This window comes from Phalacrocorax aristotelis, chromosome 2 (assembly GCF_949628215.1).
Source record: "Phalacrocorax aristotelis chromosome 2, bGulAri2.1, whole genome shotgun sequence".
NCBI classification, from domain to species: Eukaryota; Metazoa; Chordata; class Aves; order Suliformes; family Phalacrocoracidae; genus Phalacrocorax; species Phalacrocorax aristotelis.
Genome location: NC_134277.1, coordinates 167,982,977 through 168,001,571, shown reverse-complemented (window position 1 = coordinate 168,001,571; position 18,595 = coordinate 167,982,977). Strand labels below are relative to the sequence as shown.

Below are 18,595 nucleotides of genomic sequence, written 5' to 3'. Positions count from 1 at the left end.
AGGCAGAGACCCAGTGCCGTCCTGAAGACGGGCTGGGGTCAGGGCCGTAGTTCCCACAGCCCACACGTGCACCGTGGGTCGCTGGGCCGAAGGATGCCTTGGCTACGTGTGGCAAAGCAGCCGAGCTTCTTCTCTCCTTTCTGATGCTTTCCCCCCGTAGCATTTAGGCTCCTGGATCAAGTCTAACAAGGAACACGAGCGGCAGCGAGCCGTGGAGGTCAGCGCCGCCTTGCTGGACTTCTACCTGACCAAGCTGAAAGTCAGCGTAAGTAAACCCAGTGCTCGAGCATCTGTCTTCCAGCTGCTGCGTGCCCTGTGGGGCTTGTGCTTGTGTCCCTCCCCGCAGGGGTGCGGAGGTGGGCTTGGCGGCGGCAGGGACGTGCTGTACCTGCTAAAAGTGTCCCCGTGCTCTCCTTGCTAGCGTCGCCTGTGTGTTTGTCATCCCTGCAGACCGTCATCCCCTTCTACAACCTCGGCGTCCTGATCGCGCTCTTCTCCCCGCGCTGCTCGGACTCCCTGGCCAGCGTTCGCCAGCACGCCGTCGACTGCGTCTACTGCCTGCTCTACATCCAGCTGTGCTACGAAGGTGGGCGCGGCGGGCAGCGGGGGGTGGTTTCGCATCGCGGGCAGAGGGGTGCGCATCCCATCCCTCCGCGTACGTGACCCCCGAAGGAGTGACCCGCAGATGCGGTTTGCTGCGGAAGCGGGGGCTGGTGGAGGGCGTCGCTGAAGCGTTTGGGTTTCAAAGGCGCTCCCCAACGCTTGAGCGCGGGCGAGCGGGTCTCTGAGCGTGGTTCAGCCTGGCATTCTCCCTCTCTCCAGGAGAGGTCAGTCCTCCACTTCAGATGGAGGCATTGAGAAAAGCACGGGCCCTGCAGCGCGGGGAGAGGACTTTGGGAGCAGTGTGGCTCTGTGCGGGGCAAGCTCTTCCCACCTTTGGCAGCAGCTTCGGTTTCTTGGCTCCTTCCTGAAAGCTGGGCGAGCTTGCGAGTAAAACCCAGCTCTCTGCAGCACACGGGTGTAAAACGGGAGGAATGCTGTTCCCTGAATGCTCCCTCCGAATCCAGGTTTTGCCCGGGATCACAGAGATGAGATGGTGGAGGGGCTGAAAGCTCTGAAGAAAGGCCTGGAGGAGCCCGACTTCACCATTCTCTTCCACGCCTGCAACAACATTGCCACGGTAAGGTGGAGGGCAAATCCAGCACGGCCCTGGTCCTTGCAGGGTGCTGGAGCTGTGGAGCGGGAGCTGCAGAGGACTTGATGCCTCAGCTGTTCTGACCAGTCACGCGGCCTGGAGGCTGCTGGAGAGCCCCAGTGTCACACCAGGAAACAAGCCACTGTGGTGGTCTCCTCCAGCTGGAGAATTCCCCTGGCCTGTCCAGGGGATGCTCAGAGCACCTCACCCCCGGTGGGAAGCTGCTGGTCCCTGCTTTGGGCATGAGGGTCCCAACGAGGACATCTATGCAGACATTCTGGGGGCGCAGAGGACGCCGGCAGGGTCTCACGCCTGGCCGTGCCATGGCTCAGTGCATCCGTTCAGAGGTCTGACAGGCAGCCTGAATTCTTCAGCCATCAATGCTCCCAGTGCTGGGGTTGAAAACTTACTTTGCTGTAGATAATGCGAATCGTTTCAGTCCGCGTCACCTGAAAGCTAAGGTAGAGGCGGTCTAGCTCAGCCCTACGGCATCTGCACGGGGCCCCAGTACGTTCCAGGGTGGAGGCTTTGGTGCTCCTCAATGGCGGCTGCCGGCAGAAGGAAGCCCTTGAGGTCCTGTTGCTGGCTGCGCTCCCTTGCGGAGCACAGGGCGGTTGGCTCAGGTGCTGCAGCCGCCGGGCTCCGGGCTGCCTCCCAGTATGGCAGCAGTGGTGGCAAAGCTGTTCAGCGCAACTTTGCACCCAAAAGGGTCCAAATGTGGCTCTCAAACCACCGTGATTTCAATGACGTGGGCAGCACCTGGGATCTGGTGGTGAGGGATGGGATGAGGGGTGGCCACTCTGCTCTTGAGAGCTGCCCGGGGGAGCTGAGAGCTCTGCAAGCCTTGCCTAGAGGGACTTGGATCTGTGGAGAAGCTGGTAGTATCTTTTTGTCCGGGAAAAGCTGCCATTCCTCAGACGTTGTCACTCCAGGGGACGTTCCCCCACTAACTAATATACTCAGCAGCTTATCCCACCGTCAGGCCTGGAGACCCTCGTGAGGCCTGGGGGAGCCTCCTCCCAGCGGTTGGGTGGTGGCCAGAGCGGAGTTGGTGGCTTGGTTGTGCTGTCCCGACCCCTCCCAAGACAGCCCCAGGTTATCTGGCCACGCCGGCCAGCAGGTGGCCTCTTAGAATCACAGAATCGTTAAGGTTGGAAAAGACCTCTAGGATGATCCAGTCCCAACCGTCAACCCAACGCTACCAGGTCTCCCAAACCATGCCCTGAAGTGCCACATCTACATAGCTCTTAAATACCTCCAGGGATGGTGACTCCACCACCTCTCTGGGCAGCCTGTGCCAGGGCCTCTGTGGGGGCTCTGGGCTGGCCCTTGCTCCCCTCCGTTACCACCGGTTTGGGCTCCTGGCTGACGCTCCCGCGGGGCACCGAGCCGAGGAACGGCCGTCCCGCTGCCCGCAGCTGGGGAAGCTGCGCGGGGGGGCCTTCGTCCAGGCTCTGCCGGTGTCATGGAAGGGACCACTGCCTTCAGAGAGGGACAAAAACCTGTTGCTTAACTCCGCTTGCCCTCTCCCTAGGTGATTGGGAAGCGTGTCCCTCCGGACCAGCTGATGAGCCTTCTGCTCGCCATGTTCGAGGGGCTGGCGGACCCCGATAAGAACTGTTCCCGAGCAGCCACTGTCATGATCAACTCCCTCCTCAAGGAGCGCGGAGGCGTCTTGCAGGAGAAGGTAAGCTGCTGCTGCTGCTGCTCGGCCTCGGCACGGCCTCCGTGGTCCAAATACAGCCCTGGAGCGGCGGCTCCGGCCGGGTCTTGCTGCCTCCTTTCCTTCCCACATGCGTAGCCTGATAATGCCCCGCTTGCAGCTCCAGCAGCTGGTTTGCTGGGGGTGGTGGGCTTCTCTGGTACAGGCAGGGATGCTCCAGGAAGGGGCAAGCCCTTGGCAGGCAAGTGATGCCCAGCACAAGGGCCAGCCCTGATGGAGGAAGGGAGGCGTTTAACCCTTGTCTGAAGGGACTCTGCATCAGCCGTTGCTGTTGCATTTCTGGCCAGGGGAACACTTGCCCCAAAGCTTTCTGGGGCTGTCACTCCTGACCTTCCTCGTTTCCCGTGGACACATGCGCTTGCGCTCTCCTCCTCCGTCCTCGCGGTCAGGGGAGGTTGCTGTGTGGTAGGAGGCGGCAGCTGCTGGCGAGGCCGGCTCCGGTCTGGCTCTCGCTCGGGTTGAGGAGTTCAGAGCAGCTCACTTTACCAGAAGGGCTCAGGCTCCCTGTGAAACCTCTGCAAGCTCTGGGGGAGCCCAGGGTTCCTGGCTGGGAAGCCAGTCTGAATGCTTGCAGGGCTTAGAGGTGCTGGACACAGAAGGCTTTTTTGTCTAATCCACTACCTTTAGGGCTAAGCTCCCCCTTTCTCTTGCAGTAATTGGAAACACCAGGTCTCCAGCTACTCCTTGGGCTTTCTTTTGCGCTAGAGCTTCTGCTGAAGTCCCGCTCTCTACCTATTAGCCTCTATCCTGCATGGGATTGCTCCAGCTTACATGACTCACCTTTTGGTCAGATCCAGTCCAGCCCAGATCCTGAAATCTGAACTGATGCTAAGCCTCGGAGTCTGTGGGGCAGACTCGAGCGCAGCTGGGGACGGAGCGCTCGGCTGCTCTGCACTTAATCTCGGGAATTTGCTGCCAGGCCTGGTCTGCGCGTGAACTTCCTATTTGTCTTAACGTGTGTTTTACGGCTTGCAGCGAGTGCCGAGGTGTCTCCCTGCGTTCAGCTTGAGTTCCTCTCAGGAACTCGCTTGCTGAGCTCCTCTCGCTGCACCCGTGTCGAGGCTGGGGCTTAGCAGTTCCCTGCCAGAAGGCTGTGGCTGGGGGGGCTGAGTGTGTTCTTGCTGGGTCGTCTTTCCCCTGGAAATACCCTGCAGCCTCCTCCGTCTGCTGGGTGGCAGGGTGGGGAAGGATCCTTGACTTCGAGAGGTCTGTGGTTATGCATGCACCCGGCGACTTCCCTCAGCTGGGAAGGCAAACAGCCCGTCGCGTTGTTCTGCCCACCCGTGTTGTCTCCTGAAGTCCCGTTACCCGCCTGGGCTGCGCTCGAGGGGAAGGGGCGCGCGCGTCCCGGCTGCAGGGGCTGTCTGACGGCAGCCCCGAGCGCTCGGCATGCCCCGGCCCTCAACTGGACGCCGCCGTCTCCTCTTCCCTCAGGTGCCCGACATCATGAGCATCATCCACAGCAAGCTGGAGGAGGTGGACGAGGAGCATGTCCGGAAGGCGGCCCAGCAGACGGTTTATATCCTGGCCTCCCAGCACAAGAGCATGGTGGTGTCCAGCCTGCTGGGCAGCTCGCTGCCCTTCGACAGGTCCTGCCCTGCCCTGCCACGGTGGCCCGGCGCCCGCACGCGCTCTCGCGGTGCCTGGGCTTCGGAGCAGCTTTCGCCTAAGCTGCAGCTAATCTTTTGGCTCCTTACCCCAGTAATCAGACCCTGCTGGAATTTCCCTTGCACGCTCAAGGATCAGCACGGCCGCTGGCTGCCGGCTCTGCCTTTCGGGGGGCTTGCTGGGCTTAGAAGCGCTGGCAGTGGGGAGCTAGCAAAGCTGGCCCCGGAGCGCCGAGCGTGTCTGGGGTGCTCGGTGCTGCTTTGCGGAGCAGGCCACCTACCCCAAAGCTGCTGAAGGAGCCGGCACCGGCGGTGTTGTTCTCCCTGTAACAGCCGCTCCATTCCTACCACGGCACGCAGGCTCGCAAAGTGCGCGGGGCGAGGCAGGAGCTCCCTGGGTGGGGGTCTCAGGGGAGCCGTGGGGTTTTGGGGTTGCAGGGCAGCTCTGGGTGTTGTCCAAGAGCAGCCGTTGGGTGAGGATGGAGCCACGCTGGCTGCCACGGAGCCTTCCCCTGCACGCAGCTCCCGTGAGCCTCCCAGGACGGCTGTACTGCCGGGGCTTGCTGTTGCAGGCTCCCGCTCCCTGTGCCGGCAGCGAGGCACTAGCTGCCATCGCAGCGGAGCTGCTGTGCCCGGTAGCTCCGGTCCGGCGGTGACGCACGTTCCCGTGCGGTGGGTGACGTGACCCAGGTGTTCCGTGGCGCGCGGAGGGGGCCGACGCTTGCCGCCCCTCGAACGAGGCAGCGAGTTAACGACGGCAGCCGGTGCCAAAGCAGCGCTCCCCTCCCTCCCCTCCTCCAGCCACACGTGCACCATGTGGAGGTCCCTGGCCACCGAGCCCACCCTCACCTCGCAGATCCTGGAGCAGCTCCTGGACAAGGTGAACGGGGACATCCCGTACAAGGAGAGCAAGTGCTTCCTGCTGGGCAGCGGATCCGAACGCATTGCGACCCCCCTGCCCCTGGCCGTAAGTGTCCCGCTGCCGGCCTTCCCCCGCCCGGCGGAGGATGCCGTTCCCGCACCAACACCTGGAATGCTTGCTTTTTTTTTTTTTTTTTCCTTTCATTTCCTTGGCTTGGGGGTTTGTGCCAGGCGTGGACTCTGGAAATAACGCATCGCTGTGTAATGCCTATTAGAGCTAATCCACAGGCTCGTAAAAAGCCTCTCAGGTGTCCATCCTCGAGGGAGACCACTTTGCATTTTATCCCTTCAGAAAAAATAAACCCAGCTTGGCAGCTTTCTAAGCAGTAAAGCAGCTGTGAAAATTTCCTCCTCCTCTGAAGGACCAAATGCAGATGGTACCGAGTCAGCCCCACTGAAAGCAAACCCTCTTCCCCTCCCCGCTGTGTTTTTAACACCCCTCTGTATTGTGCTGTGTAATTACGACTTTTTAAATTGGCCGGAATAGGGCTCTGCGAAGGGCTCTGGGTGTGCGTTGTCTTCCTGCCCATAAAACCCCTTGGATCCGCTCTCCTTCCCCAGGTACAGACTTCAGACCTCCCCCAGCTGGAAGCACCCAGCTCTCCCGAGGAGCCGTGCTTCCAGCAGCGGCCGTAGCTCCGTCCGAGCTGCGTGTGGGGATACGCAGAGGTTACGCTGCGGGTAGATGCCGATGCTTTGTTAGACTTAGTGTTGCAGGAAGGAGGGAAAAAAACCCCCTCGCCGCCTCGCTGGGTTATTTACTAACAGATACCAGCGTGGTGTGGGAGATCCCCTCCTAATCCTCTTCTCCCGCGCGCTCGCTCTCTCTCCAGGCCACATGTGCTTTGTATGAGATCATGTCTGCTCCGGAGTCTGGGGCAGCAGTGCTGGGACTCTACCCGCCGTTGTTTGTGACTCTCCTGCTGCGCGTCAGCTGCACCGTGGGTGTTCAGCTACCGAAGAACCTGCAGAGCAAGGAGACGAGGACCAGCAGCCACGGCCCAGCCCCTCGGAGCCTCCATCCCTGCAGGTACGGCGGAGCCGGGGCGCCGGGCGGCCGGCGCGGAGGGAACGCGCCTACCTGCCATGTGGAACTCATTTTTGTTTGTACAAACACAATAGCGTGTGCTGGAGGGCTGGGTAATAACACCCGGGCCGTAACGCCTTAGGTATGACGGCCTGACCCCGGTGCAGTTTGGGCTCTGGGGTTTCGTGGTTTTGGGTTGGTTTTCTTTTTTTTTTTTTTTTTTTTTTTTTTGGTGTGTTTTCCTCTGCAGAACACAATCTCTAAATTGGGAAGCATTAAATCAGCCGCCTCGGCAGCCGCAGTGAAAGATGTGCTTTTCAGAGCTCGGGCGGCCGCGGTGCCAGAGCCCTGCCGGATTGGGTTACTGCTGCAGCCTCCCGAAAAAGCCCCGCTGGCTTTCGGGAGCGGGTCTTGGCAGGGCCCCACGGGTTTGCTGGGCATGTCGGGGGCAGATGAGTGTTTCTGGGGGAGGGAGGATGGCTCCGATTCCGTGGAGGGTGAGGAGGGGAAGCTGGAAAGAGCAAACTTTCTGGCTTCGTCTCATCGACGCCTGCAGCATGTCTTGGTGGCGCCGAATTGCTGCTCTTTGAGCGAGCAGAGCTGGGCCACGATGCCGTCTTCCCCCACGCAGCGGTGGCAGCGCCGAGCCGCTGCAGCTGCCTTGTCCCCCTTCGGTGCTTTCAGCCCGTGGTGACCCTCGCTGCTGGAAGGGAGACCCAGGGGTCTGGGGGTGGGGGCCTCGGGTCCCAAACAACCGCTCTCCAGCTTCTGTGCCCCCCGCCGGGTTGCGGCAAGCTCTCCGGCTTCTGCGGATGCTTCTGGCTCGTTCTGCTCCTGCTTGTGCGTTGCCTCTGGCAGAGGGCTCAGAAACCCGTGGTGTTGCCTTTGGGCAATCCCTTTGCACCCTCTGAGCCTGCGGTGCTGGAGATCGCCATGAAGGTGGGGCTTCTCTTCGTGTGCAGAGAGCTGCTGGTGGCAGCTCTGCCTTCCCCAACCTCTGCCCGCGGCATCCCAGCGTGAGCAAAGCCGTGACGCTTTGGCTTCCTCCAGCCAAGGCTGTACCCAGGGTTAACGCTTTATCATCAGAGGTTGGTAAGTGGCCCTCGTAGGGTCGCAGAAATACACGGGTCCCCTTCGGGCTCGGCTCACGTTGGAAGGGATGGGCCTCGCCGGAGCCTTTCGGTACAACTGTGGGCTGGGGTATCTGCCTGCCAGGGCCGTGCTCCCCCCGGAGGAGCTGCCCTGCCCCGGCGCGTAGGCTCGCTGCTCTGGTCTTGGCAAACGCCTCCCAATAGCCGCGTGGCGTGGCGGTGGGCCGGGCGGGCAGCGGGGGGATGCGCTGCCCACCTGGGACGCCAACAGCCTCTGCGCCGCCCGGCCTGGCAGACCGCGACCAGAGGCTTTTTTAAAAGGTGTGTTCAGGTCCTGGCTGCTCCCTGGGGCTGGCTCTTCTGGAGTTCAGAAGATTATTGTCGTAAAAAAGATTTCACTGTTGTGAGAGCCCCCGAACCCCCAAAGGGCCGATTGCTGAACCCAGTTGAGAGCCACCGTAGCTGCTAAATAATCCGCTGCTTGAGCCAAACAGCCCGGTGCAAACACCAAAGGGCGTGTGCTGGCGTGGAGCAGCGCCTGTGTTGGCCCTGCGCATCCCTCGTCTTCAAAAGTGAGGGTGCTGAAAGGGCCCCCGCGAGCGAGGCTTTCCCCTGGCCGCAGAGGAAGAGGAGACCGCTGCACCCCTCCACCAGGTCGGGGTGTGCAGGGTCCACATCCCGCGCAGGGTCCGCATCCGGCGCAGGCCATCGTTCCGTATCGCGCCGAGCCTGCGAGCGCAGGGCCGAGCATCGTCAGCTCCCGGACCGTTCCCGGCAGAGCCTTCGTGCTGGGAGAGGTGGGACGCCGTGAAGGCAGAGCCCGCCTTAGGCGAGCTGCAGGGCTCTCCCACCCCCGGGTCTCAGCGCGTCCCCTCCCGGGAGCGGGAGGCTGCAACCCAGGGTGCGACGAGGCTGCTGGACCCGGGAACGTGTCCCGTCGAGGTATGCGGGTCTCCAGCTTCTTGCGGGCGTCGTGCTGGGTCGGTGCAAAGTGCTGCTTCTCCCGCCGTTGCCTGTGCCCTGCGTGGCTCCGTCGGGTGCTCCTGCGGGAGCCTGCCTGTGCCGAGCAGCGCTATGGGGCTGCTCTTCTCTCCCGCGCCTCTGGGCTACCTTAGGGATGCCTTGCTCTGTAGGAGGAAGGACCAGGGCTTGTCTCTTCAGCCTCCGTAGGCGGTGTGGCTGTGAATAAGATGCAGATAGCGCTGCTCCTGTCCCCGCCCCGCCTGGGGACCCTCGTGGAGCTGCTCCGCGGCTGGGCCGGGTGCCGAAGCGCATCAGCCGGCCCGGGTGCCTGCACTGGATCTGGTGCCCGCAAGAGCACTGGTGCCCCTCGGCCTTCAGCCCCGCTTCTGGCGGCTCTGCCCTTGTGTCACGACCGCAGGCGCCCTCGACCTGCAGCAAATGGTCTGGCTGATGAGTGGTACCTGCGCTTGCTTTAAAGCACTTCAAAATTATGGGGACGTTGGGGTTAAACCCACACCCGAGGCAGCGATGGCAGGAGGTGCCGCAGGCTTTCCGGGGGATCGGAGGGCAGGGGGCCCTTCTCTGGAGCTGCTTCTCCAGCCACCTGCTTGCTCCCTCCACCTGCTCAGTGCCTGAAGGTTCCCCTGGAGCTTGGGTCGGCCCGCGGGGAGGAAGCTGCGCCCTGATTTTTGGTGTTATCCTTTTGTAGATTGCAAGACTTGGGTTTTTATGGGCTATTATTAGTCTTAGGGGGGGACAAAAAGAAAAAGAAAAAAGCCTGGAGGGAGCCCACAAAGATGGCAGACAAAGCGGCAGCGAGCTAGAAGGGCTCTAGCGTCACTTGACAGTTCGTTTGTCAAACCCCAATGGGGAAGAAAGGCCGTTTCCCTACCCCGAGCGGAGCGACTGGAAGGGCGGCGTTGGGCGCACCGGGCAATACGCGCCGTCTGCCGCCGTGCCGTGGTGGGCCCCGTCTTCACCTCGCTAAGCTGCTGCGCACGCAGAGGGTGACTTTTCCAGCAGGGAGATGTAATGAGTGGAAACAGGTTGTTACGCTGGATGGCAGGGCTGCTATCTGATTAGTGTTTTATTTAGACCACATGTTAGAACAAAATTAAATGAACCCGATGTGTTGGAGGAGCGGGGTGGTTAAGGCCGAGCACGCGTTGCCCCGTGGCTGTTCTGGCGCTGGCGGCGTTACTCCCCGAGCTTGTGGCGCTTGCCCCGTTCCCTCGGGGTGTTTTGCACAGCAGCGGCCACGGTTCGAGGTGCCTTCGTGCAGATCCCCCCCCCAACGGGAGCGCTGCCTTTGTGGCTGTGGGCTCGTGCAGCCAGAACTGTCTGTTCTCGTCATGCTCTTCCCCCTTGATGGCTCTTGGAAGAGCGGCACGGGCAGATCCCAGCCAGACCCCCTGCCACAGCACGGGGAGTACTGAAGGAAACTCGAAGCAACTGGTTGCCTCCTGGGAAGGAGACACAAGAGCCAGGAATGGCTGCTCTTCCTCCAAAAGTGTCTGGGCTCCAAAGAGCACTGGGGACACAAACCAGAACGTGCCGAACTGTTGCCGGGACCGTCGCTCCATCCGTGGAGTGGGGCTGAGCCTGTGCACCTCCCCGGGCTCCTGTCTGGGTGCTCCCTCGGCAGCAAGGCAGCCATCGATCCCAAGAGCGAACCTTGGGGATGCCGGAGTCCCGGCATCCTTGTTGCAGGAAAAGCCGACGTGCCAGCCCAGAAGATCAGCGGGACCCAGCAGCCCTTTGGCACCCCAGTCCAAGGTGTGGGATGGGGGAGCCCCCCGGCCCCTCTCCTGCAGACCTGGGGAGCAGCTCTGCCAGAGGCTGGCCCCCTCCTGCTGCCGCTGACCGAGGCGGCCAGCTTGGTCCTGGGCTTTGCTGGGTGAAGCCGGGCAGGGCTGTACCAGAGGGGTTTCTCGCTGGCCCGAGCCCCCAGCTTGCATCGCCGGGGCTAGTCCAAATACGGGCGTGCTGGCGATGCTCCGCTTCGCTCCCTTGGGGCCACAGTCGGTGGGTCGCAGCGGCGTCTGCGCCCTCAACAGGGGAAAGGGCTCCTCAGTCGCCGCTCCCCCGACGCGGCCGGCACGCACGCGCTGCCGTGGGTTTCTGAGCGCCGCTTCTCAAATCTCCGCTTGATCTTGGCAGGTGTTGGTACAGAGCAGCCGTGTCCTGGATGTGCATCGCAGCTGCGAGGCCCCGGTGCCGTTGCCTGCTTTTGGGGAGCAGGGAGAGGGGCCGCGTCACGTCGGCTCCTGCCAGGGATCTCCGGGGACTGACCGGAGGGGCGGGGAACGGCACGTGGTCCCGCTCCGAGCCCTGTTTCTGCTCGTGCCGCGCATGGGTGCAGGCAGGTAGCCGTGGCCGCGCGTCCATGAAGTCATCGCTGATTGATGGAGGGGGAACAGTCTTTGTCCAACGCGGAGAAAAACCACGGGGATGTGAAATTCCAGCCGTGTCCCAGGAGCTGGTTACAATATCAAAGTAATTTCCTGTACGCGTTTTGAATTCTAAGTCTTCATGATATTTAAATGCCAAAGAGAGATGGTAAAGGTGAATATGATAGCTTGGCAGGAAAGGGAGGTTGGAAGACCCGGGCTTTTGTTGGAAAGGAAGGAAGTGTCTATAGGACACTGTGGAAAAAGCAAACCTTGTGAATGAACGGCTTTATCCGTCTTGCAGGAGCAGCCTCTGGTTGCGTGGGGGCTAGCCCGCTGCGCTCGCTCCAGGCTCCTTAGCTCTTGTTGAGGAGCGGGAGAGCCTGGAGCTGCGGGCTGGCAGCCGGGACCTCGGGGAGGTTCGAGTGGAGCGGGGATCCCGCAGCCAGCACGTGGGGGCTGCGTTGGGAATGGTCCCTCCTGGGGAGCCGCCCACCACGGGCTGGTGCCGGGACAGTGCCTGTCGGACCGTGTCCACAACCAAGGAGCTGGTGGGAAGTTCCTCGGCCTTCGCTGGCCTCCGCTGTCTGTGAGCATCTGCCAGGAGGCTTTTTTGTCGCCGTTTTCTTAAGCTGCAAGAAAACAAATCCCACTGCAGCTTTCTGGGACTAAATTACAGGTTCACCTGTACACAAGCTTTGAGTTTTGGGGCTTATGGAGTTTTCTTGCTCTGCAGAAATGTTAGTGGTCCTCGCGATGCTGCAGGGGATCTCTGTTGTACCAAAGGTGGAGGGCAGTTCCGATTAGGCTTCGGGGGTGAGGGTCTCCCTGCCAGCGAGGGCAAGGACCCCAGGAATGGGCTGAGAGGACTGGAGACATACTGGATAAATACACCAGGATTAGGTGTAAATTTGGGGCTGTCCTGTGCAGGGACAGGAGTTGGACTCGATGATCCTTGTGGGTCCCTTCCAGCTCAGGACGTTCTGTGATTCTAAGTCAACCTTGTCTTGAGGCAGGGAGGCTGGCTCGGGCGTCTGGGGCTGGATGGACCGAGAGCTGGTAAATGCCCAGCGCCGTGGCTGTGTGCGGTGATGATTTGTGCCCTCGGGGAGCGGGAACACGGGGATGGGCACGCCGTAGGCAGAGGTGCGGCCGCGTATCTGCTGAGCACCGGTGCTGGAGCCCGTGCAGAGCTCTGCTGTGTTGGACCCGGTCTGCAGGGCCGTGCTGCCCCGGCCGAGGCTGGAGGGGGATGTTTGGCTGCGGGGGAGCTGAGCTGCCCGCTCCTGGGCTGGCAGAGCTGGCAGGTGTCTGGGTCTCCTGCGCCAAGTGGACAGGAGTACGTGAAGTGGACGCTGTACCTCCCCGCTAAACCAACTGCTGTAATGAAAAGGGAGCCTGGGCTTTATTCCAGGCTGCTGGAAGGGATGTTTGAGGTCAGAGACTTGCTCCGTGGAAGGACCTCTCTAAGTGGAGACCCTTGCACGTCGCTTAGTCATCTCGGCTACAGCAAACTGAAGAGAAGCGCTGCAGCCGCCTCGGGGGAGCGGCAGCAGCTCGGGCTGTCTCTAGCTGAAAAGTGGTTGAAAAACTCCGAAGGCCTGCGTGGCCGGGCTCCAAAACAGTAGAACCAGGACTGCTACGTATACCGGCAGATGGGCGTGGACAGACGGTGGAAGAATACTTCTGCCTAAGGTTTTCTTTAATTAGTAATTAATTCCTTGTTGTCCTGCAGCCGTCATGATGCGGGGATGCTTGAAGCATCCTGAAAGTCTCCACCAGTCTGGGCTTTTCACAACAGCTGAGCAAGCATTTGTGGTCCTGCTTTTCTGTTTGCCGTTGCTCACGGAGCCGGCTCGACGGCTCCTCCGGGTGGGTTTTGCAGGGCAGACGTGAGGCTTGTGCACCCTCTGCCCCTCGGGTCCGGACCGGTGCTGCCTGACCGGCCGGTGCGTGCCCGATGCACGAGAGCAGCACGGGGCCGGGCAGCTTCTGCTCGGGCTCACGGGGATGCAGCGGACGCTTCTTGCTTTGTGCGCTAGACGTGGCTCTGCCAAGCAGAAGAGCAAACCTGCATTCTTCTACTTGTCTCCTTTCCTGCTCCTTGGGCTTTTGCTGTGGGCATGTGCTCAGCTTCGGCCCTTAAGGATGCTCCGCTTGCGTGGGTGGGCCCTCGGGGCACTCATCCCTGGTGGGACCCCAGCCCCGGCTCCTGATAAAACACACAGATAAGCGCGGTACAAAACTGCTGAAAGCCTCAGATCTGGCACGGCAGGGTGCGTTTTCTGTGCGTGCAGTGGGTCGGCGTTTATTTTCTGTTGTTAATCTCAGCTTTGGACGTGACTGGGTGGCCTTCGTTAAGGCAAGCCGGGCTCTCTGGGGCTCCTGCAGCTGCTGGAGGACGGGGCTGCGGTGGAGCCCCAGGGCTGCCCCCAGCCTCAGCCTCCCGGGGACGGTCCCTTGTCACCGCTGCTTGGCCCATCCCTATGAGAACCGAAAATAGCAGGAACTCAGCTCATAAGCTGAAAGACCTCTGTGTTGAGACACTTAGTAAATGATGTTTTTTTTGTGTGTGTGGTAACTACATTCCTCGTGCTTGTATTGAAGGCTGAGATTTATCCATCGCTAATATTTGTTTTGTTTTGACAGGATAATGTATGTTTCCCATATGTTGCTCTGTGCTCGCAGCAAAATAATCCCTACCTATAAAATATTAATGCAAAAAAACCCTTCTTAAAGCAGTTCTGGACTTCTTTACTTTTCAGTCTATTGTCTTGGATCACTTTAACAGCAAACGTCATGGTGTAAATGGAAGTAGCAGTGAGTTATGGGCTCGTCTCACTCCAGCTAAAGCCCTCGCATAACTCATCCCGTCCTCAAGCACCCGAACGCCTCCTGCGTGTCCCAGCGCTCCCCGGGCAAGAAGTTCCCTCATCCGCCGCCCTGCGACCTGCCAGACGGGCAGGGCTGCGGGCAGGGCAGGCAGCCTGCCCCAACCTAACCACCGCGCTTCTCTCCCCAGCTGCGCGGTGGAAACGCTGAAGGTCATGCTGGCCCGGGGAGGCAGCCAGGAGGTCGCCAGGGCCGTGGGCAGTGCCCGCGGCTGGGAGCTGATGGCGAGTCCGAAGAGGCACCACGACGGGATCGCTGTGCTCGCCGGGTAAGGCGCTGGCGCCGCGCACCGGTTCTCCGGTATCTCCTCTAGCTTCGGCGCGAGAGCCGCGCCGCGGTCGTTGGGAGCGGGACGGCACCCCGTGGCAAGTGGGGAGGGGGTGCGCCGTGTCCCGGGGGAGCTGCGATGCATCAAAGCCCGTGGAGGGTCTCGCTGGCTTCCCGCAGCATTGCTGAGGGACTGGCGGTGGGGCTGGGTGCAGCCGGCAGCTGCCGTCAGCCCCGCTGCGCTGTGCCCGCTGTCCCGCGCTTCCCCGGCGTGCCCCTCGCTGGGGCTGTGCGGCAGCTTCAGGCATGTCAGCCAAACCTTTCCCGCTCTCAGCGGCTTGGCTGTGCTCCTGTCAGGGCTCAAGCTCGCGGTTCCCGTCTAACCAAGGTACGACGGACACCAAAAGGTCTTGGGTGGAAATTTTTTTTCCTTTCGCCGCCGCCGAAACGTCCTTGCGGCTCAGCGGGTATTGCAGCGGCGCCCGCTCCCTGTGGACGGCCGGCTGGCAGCTGCCTGCCCGTCCCGCGGCGGCTGCGCGACCTCGTGCCAGCGGCAGCCGGTTTGGCGTGAGGCCGCGAGGCCGAGGGACGGCCACAGCCCGCGGCCCGGTTCGGTGGAGCCTGGTTCAGCCGGGGACTTCGCTGTCCCTCCACCCAGCGCCGTTAATAGCTCTTGGACGGCTGCAGAGGAGACGAGCGGTTTGGGATTTTCCAGTATTCGCAAAAATGCTTTATTGAACCTCCCAAATACTTGAGAGTGTCTCATCCAAAACAAAACCCGTCCCTCCTGGCCAAGGCCCGCCGGAGCGGGCTCCTGCCAGGGTGCCCGACACGCACCAGGCGCGGGCTCGGTCCTGCCCTGCGCTTCGTCCCCAGGCGAGCGGGTGGCAGGAGGGGGCGATGCCAGGCCAGGGCTTTTCTGTCCTGGACGCCAGCATGCTGGTTCGGCACGGCAGCGGGACGCGGAGGCGTGAGAGGTGGGCAGCGCAGGCAGCTCCGGTCACTCCAGGCACGCAAGCGGAGCGATGGCAGCTGCCTGCGCTGCCCGTGGCCCCGCTGCTGCTCACGGTGCTCGAAGCACCCTGGGCTGTGGCTGCCCGCCCTGCGGCACGGGAGGACGTGGCGCTCGGCAGAGGCACGTTCTGGCAGCCCACTGATGCCCCACAGCACGGTGTCAGCACCTCGCTGCGCTTGGCACCTTGCAGACCCCTGGGTGGAGGGGCTCGCCAGCTTCCTTAAAGCCCCTCTAAGGTCCAGAGGCCGCCCGTAGCCCCCGGTGTGGGCAGCCAGTGCGGGTGACGCGCGACGCTTCTGTTCGCAGCGCGATGGCGCGACACGCCGGCCCCCGGCTCCCTCTGATCGTGAAGAACCTCATCCCAACGCTAAGCAGCGTCCTCGACAGCCAGAGGATCACCACCACCGCCTTCTTCGCCGAGGTGAGCGGGGGGTGACGTGGGGAGGCACAGCAGCGCGGCCGAGCCACCGCTGCAGGCTGGCTCTGGGCCGTCCGTCTGTCTTTCCCTGCCCGGCTGGAGAGCAGCCGGGATGAGGGTTAAGCTGCAGCAGGGCTCTGCCTGTCCTCCTCGGCTTCCCGACCCTCTGGTAGAGGGGATGGCAGAGAAGCGCTTGCAGGAGTCCAACTCTGAACACATCACCGCCATGAGCCAGCAAACCGTAACTCCGTCCTTACGTACCACCCTAAGGAATGGAGTGACTCAAGTCCTTTCCCCTCGCCGGCAGCGCAGCCAGCAGACTGTAACACTATCTCTCCGTACATACCACCTTAAAGCCCTGGGCCACTCGAGGAGTTTTTGTTACATAAAGGAGCGCCTTATGCCAACAATGCAGAACTATATCCCCCCTTATAAACCACCTTTTAAATTCTCAGCTGCTTAAGCAGCCTGGGATTAAGGCACTGTTTTTATTTTCTGTTTGGCTGGGGGAGCTGCCGGCCCGGCTCTTGGAGCCTGTCCCAGAATCTGCTTTAGTTTTGGAGTGTGGTTGGCTCTCTGCATCCTTAAAGGGTTTAAAATAGCAGCTTTGCCTCACCGTGGAGCTGGAGGGGAAGGAAGCAAATGCCTGTGTCTCCCTCTCTCAAAACTGATGAGGTGAGAGCTCAGTCCCTTTTCTCTCGGCTGTGCCAGTGACGGAGATGACAGAGGGGAAGCGAGGAGGGGAACGGCCACTGGGCTGGAGCAGCAGGAAGACGGGCAGCACGGGGCCGCTGAGCGGCGGCCTCCGCTCCCCCAGCCTCCGCAGGGGCCCCCGGACGGCAGCAGAGGTGCAGCCGCTGCCCCGGGACGGACAGCTCTCACTGCCTTGTCCCAGCGGGACGGGGTGCTCCGTGCCAGCCCATGGGACCCAGGGGCAGCCCTGGGGTGCCGTCTGTGCCTGCACGTGGCTACGGGCAGCCCTCGCTGCCCACGGGTGTCCGGCCTGAGCTCTGTGCCTGCGCCACGGTTGCCTGCACGCGGATCAGGCTCTGGGGAGCTGGGTCTCGTGTCGTGGGGTCCCTCTCAGCCCCAGGGCTCCTGGACTCTCTGCAGTGGTGCAGGTGACAGTGGGTGCACGTGGGGAGCCCCCCGCGGCAGCTGGAGCGGCCCCACTGACCCCCTGCCCTGGGGCCAGGCAGCAGCGGAGAGCAGGGCTCTGCCCCAGAGGAGCCGAACCCCAGAGCAGCCGCGCTGGTGGTCGCTAACCCAGGAGTGCCCCATCGGCGCTGGGGTCCTGCCGACCGCGCTGCCGGTGGTTAAACCTCCGTTCCATAAAGCAGAGCCTGATCCATCCAGGATGAGCCGGGCCCCACCGGGGAGCGCCAGCAGCGCTCCTTGGAGCACATCCCGCTTCCGTACGTGGCTCTCCCCACGACCCGTGGGCTCGGTTAGGAGGGTCAGCGGGAGAGCAGCCCTGCCGTCTCCCTCCAGCCAGGTCTCCTGAATCAGCCTCCTTGAGTCTCTGCCTGGCCGGCTCCTCCCAGCGCCGCTCGGAGCGCTCCGGGAACGAGGGGCTGCTCGCCAAAAGCTCCGGTTCCGCTGCTGCTCAGCCGCTGGGGATGCTCCCAGGGGCTTTGGGGAGCGCGGTGGCTCCGGGTGCCCCTGCGCTGCTCTGGAAGAGCAGCTGGCAGCGCCACTGGCCGCTCCATGGCCCAGGGGACGCGCTTTGGCCCTCCACCCCTGTAAATGCCCCGACTTCTTCATAGCCCTCCTCATCTCACCTGGCAGGAGCTCTCAGGGGCGAGGGTTTAGCTGTTTTGTGGGTTTCTCCCGGCTGTCAGTGCTCGCCCGGGCTTCCCGCTTCTTCCCGCTTTGGGATCCTTGGTTTTCTTGATGTACATGTTACAGGTTATTGCAGGTCCCCCAAATCCAAGTGCTTACCTGGGGGTGCAGGAGCTGAGGGCTCCCCTAGCCCTGTCGCTGGATGGGGTGGCTATGGAGTGAGGGTCTGGGGGGAGCCGGGGCGCAAATCAAATCTCCTGGGGATTCTTTACTGGTATAAAGGATTAAGAGCATCTGAAACGCAGCCATCATCTTTGTCATGGTTCATGGGGCCCCTGTGCTGTCAGTGCTGAGGCTCTGTCCTGTTTCAGCTCCTCAGCAGTAACGTGGTGAACGACCTGATGCTGCTGGAGACCATGATGGATAACACGACAGCGAGGCAGAAGGACACCTGCATGTTGGTGCGGAAGCTGGCTCTCCGAGGGCTGGGCAACATCGCCTCCGGCTCGCCCAAAAAGGTGAGAGCAAACTCCGTGCTCCTCGGCCCGAGGGTCCCGGCCGGGGCTGGGTGGGAGGAGGGAGCACGTCCCCACCGGGAGATGCTGCTTGTCAGAGACAGGACAGTCAGCCACCTCCTCGCCCTGGTGACGGCACCTCCAAAACCGAGGCGGCAGCTGACCTGTACATCTCTGCCACTGCGGGACTGCTCTGGTTCAGACCTCTGATTGCTTTAGGAGATGCCTTTGACAAAGCCTGGCTTTGGGGGAAAGCCTGGCACCCTTGGCGGGAGGCTGGCCGGCCCGAACACGCCAGGTGACCTGTGGGGCTGCCCACGGCGGCGGCAGCAGCATCGCGCCTGTGCGAGCCCCGTGAGCCCTTCGCCTGTTCCTGCTGCTCCGGTGTTTTTGCTGGCTGACAGAGGGATCCTTAAAAGCAAAGCCATCCCCAGTCCCGACGGTGGGGCTCAGGCAGGCAGGGGCCGGTATCCCCACTCTCCGAAGCGCTGGAGGCGCGTCCATGGAGCGGCCGGCACAGGGCTCTCGCAGCTCTTCACCTTGAGGATGCGCAGGGGTGGCTGGTCCCCGCCAGGTTCCTGACGCACCTCGTGGCCGGGAAGCAGCGACTTAAACCCCCTTAAACCCCTTTTCCTGCCTGGGAGAGGAGCCGACGCCGCAAACCCTGCTGGCATGGGAGCATCGCGCTGCCTGGGGCTGCCGGCCCGACCCCGCAGCTCTCCTTACCTGACGGCTGATCGGCAGCAGCGCGGGGGGCTTGGCAGGCGCCCCGCTCCCGTGGTTGCCTGT

At 62.1% G+C, this 18,595-nt stretch overlaps 1 protein-coding gene across 4 annotated transcripts in view; it reads left to right on the top strand.

Moving 5' to 3' along the window:
- MROH1 (maestro heat like repeat family member 1) overlaps window positions 1-18,595 on the top strand; it is a 56,453-nt gene that overhangs the window by 31,267 nt on the left and 6,591 nt on the right. For all 4 annotated transcript variants that reach the window (XM_075086018.1, XM_075086016.1, XM_075086017.1 and 1 more), the window contains 10 exons: window positions 161-265; window positions 451-586; window positions 1,068-1,180; window positions 2,730-2,882; window positions 4,353-4,507; window positions 5,327-5,492; window positions 6,280-6,476; window positions 13,940-14,077; window positions 15,398-15,512; window positions 17,663-17,809. In XM_075086018.1, the coding sequence (XP_074942119.1) occupies window positions 161-265; window positions 451-586; window positions 1,068-1,180; window positions 2,730-2,882; window positions 4,353-4,507; window positions 5,327-5,492; window positions 6,280-6,476; window positions 13,940-14,077; window positions 15,398-15,512; window positions 17,663-17,809 (1,425 nt within the window). The remainder of the gene's footprint in view (window positions 1-160; window positions 266-450; window positions 587-1,067; window positions 1,181-2,729; window positions 2,883-4,352; window positions 4,508-5,326; window positions 5,493-6,279; window positions 6,477-13,939; window positions 14,078-15,397; window positions 15,513-17,662; window positions 17,810-18,595) is intronic.